Below are 2,736 nucleotides of genomic sequence, written 5' to 3' on the forward strand. Positions count from 1 at the left end.
GTTGGAGGTATTTCCATATCTGTATATCTAAAATTCTCTCATTTAAGAAATGCTACATCGTATTCCATTGCATGAATGTCATACATATTGATGCTAAGTCACTTCAGTCGTGTCCGACTCTGTGCGACCCCATAGACAGCAGCCCATTAGGCTCCTCTCTCCCTGGGATTCTCCAGGCAAGAACATTGGAGTGGGTTGCCATTTCCTTCTCCAATGCATGAAAATAAAAAGTGAAAGTGAAGTCGCTCAGTCGTGTCCGACTCTTAGCAACCCCATGGACTGCAGCCTACCAGGCTCCTCCGTCCATGGATTTTCCAGGCAAGAGTACTGGAGTAGGGTGCCATTGCCTTCTCCGATACATATTGAAATATGCCTCAATAAATAGGCATTTGAGTGGTTTATAAAAATGCATTTTTCACATATGTATGATTATATCTGTAGATTGAGTATCTAGGAGTGATTGCAATTGCTGGGAATGGGTATGTGAATTTTTAATTTTCTGAAATTGTTTGCAATGTCCTAAGTAGAAGTTGTACCAGTTTAGACTTTTATGTTTTCCCTTCTTAGATGAAAGAATATTTGATGGCTGTACATCATTGGCCAAACCCTCCAATACTCTCTTATAGTTTATTATGTATTTCTCTCTTTATGAGTAGAATAAGAAGTACAAAGATTTTTCTAAGCATTTTAATGTTATTACCAGAGCAAATCACTCAAATTTTCCATTCTTCAGCTTTTTAATCTGCAGAATGAGGAGGTTGGATAAAGTCTCTGAGTCCTTTCTCCTAAAAATTTTGGGAAAAGTACGAATAGCCATGATGAATAGGTTCAATAATAGGATGAACAATTCTCGAAGTGTTCAGTTCAGTTCAGTCACTCAGTCATGTCTGACTCTTTGCAACCCTATGGACTGCAGCACTCCAGGCCTCCCTATCTATCACCAACTCCCAGAGTTTACTCAGACTCATGTACATGGAGTTGGTACTAGCTATTTACTTAAGACTTTTTAACCTGGAAAAGTATAAAGACAGCCCAGTTGCCCAGAGATTTCCCCTTTTGTTTTTTGATCACGTTTCTTATTTCTGTATTTCCAGAAATTTCTGCAGGGCGTATTTTATATCTTTGTTCCTCAGACTGTAGATCACAGGATTAATGAGTGGGGTTCCCACAGAATAAAACAGAGTCACAAGCTTCTGTATTCCAGCATCATGCTCAGATGTTGGGCTCAAATACATGACCATCACTGAACCATAGAAGAGTGAGACCACAGCCAGATGATACCCACAGGTGGAGAAAGCTTTCCTTTGTCCAGCTGCTGAAGGGACTTTCAATACAGCTCTCAAGACCAGAGCATAGGACCCCATGATGCAGAGAAAAGGAATAAATAAGAGGAGAGAACTTATGATTGCCCAAAAAAATTCCATTACTGAGGTTCTAGCACAGGTGAGTGCTAGAAGAGGACCTGGGTCACACAGGAAATGGTCAATAATCCTGGATCCACAGAAGGACATTTGGGAAATGATGATGATTGGGACTGGGAACCAGAGGAAACCAAGTACCCAACAGCTGATCACAAGATTGGTGCAGAGACGTCCAGTCATGAGAGTGGAGTAGTGTAGAGGCCAGCAGATGGCAAGGTATCGATCAAATGCCATAATAGCCAAGAAAAAGCATTCTGTAGAACCCAGGGAGAAGAAAAAGTAGAACTGGAGAAAGCACCCAGAGAAGGAGATGAGCTTGTTGTCAGAGAGGAAGTTTGCCAACATGTTGGGGACAGTGGAGGTGACATACCAGATCTCCAGGAAGGAGAAGTTTGCGAGCAGGATGTACATGGGAGTGTGGAGTCTCTGATCCCAGCACACAGCACAGATGATAGAACCGTTGCCCATGAGGGTCAGGAGGTAGACAGCAGAGAAGAGCACAAAGAGGAGAATCTGCCCCTCCCTGGGGCAAGGGAAGCCCAGGAGGATGAAGCCAGTGATGGTGCTGGAATTGTTGAAGGTGTTGGAGATTTTCATGGGTCTGTGAGCTGTGAAAGGTCATAATTACTGAATATCCCTGGAATAGCAGAGGAGCTTCATTTTCTTTGTCCCAACATGAAACTGAGATTTATTTACTTGTTATTAATTCATTATAATTGAGTGTTTACTTTTAGATACTGGGGATACAGCAATGAACACAAGAGATTAAAACCCATACCTCATGTAGCTTATCCCAGTAGGAGAATGCAATGTGTAATATATCAAGTTATTGTTCTTCTTGGCAAACACCTTCTTAAGGGCAGGCTGAAGTTATTGGTATGTCAAACAGTAGTGTCACGGTGATGACTGGGGACGTACATGATCTTGCATTTAGAAGGGTTTCTGTAATTTCCTTATGAGTGGAAAACTGCATTTCCTATGTACTCCTTGAGTTGTCACCTAATGCAGCTGCTTGTAGGCAGGTACTTTGTTGGATCATGTGATTTTGAAGCAGGAAAACATGTGTGACTTTTGATGTCATTTAAAAATTGACATTCAGCTATCTTCCAACCTAACTTGTTGATTCCTTCTCTCTAGTACCATTATCTGACAATTTCATAAGTAAATTAACCCACTTTCATGGGGAAAATTTCCTGAAAAAATAGCACCAAGAAAGAGGCCATCTAAACAGATTTCTTGAATGATAAAATTAATATATCAATAATATGACCATGTTGAAATAGTTCTGTCTATTCTCTGTGATAAGAATGCAGTG

The 2,736-nt window shown here is 40.9% G+C and overlaps 1 protein-coding gene across 1 annotated transcript; it reads right to left on the minus strand.

Annotated features, from left to right (window-relative positions):
• Window positions 1-1,076: 1,076 nt before the first annotated feature.
• OR11G7 (olfactory receptor family 11 subfamily G member 7) lies at window positions 1,077-2,018 on the minus strand. The gene has a single exon (NM_001390381.1). It carries the CDS (start codon window positions 2,016-2,018, stop codon window positions 1,077-1,079), a length of 942 nt encoding a protein of 313 aa, NP_001377310.1.
• Between the last annotated feature and the right edge of the window lie 718 nt (window positions 2,019-2,736).

This window comes from Bos taurus, chromosome 10, assembly GCF_002263795.3.
Source record: "Bos taurus isolate L1 Dominette 01449 registration number 42190680 breed Hereford chromosome 10, ARS-UCD2.0, whole genome shotgun sequence".
NCBI classification, from domain to species: Eukaryota; Metazoa; Chordata; class Mammalia; order Artiodactyla; family Bovidae; genus Bos; species Bos taurus.

Coding starts and splice junctions, on each gene's coding strand:
- OR11G7 (NM_001390381.1), bottom strand. CDS start 2,018: ATGAAAATCTCCAACACCTTCAACAATTCCAGCACCATCACTGGCTTC.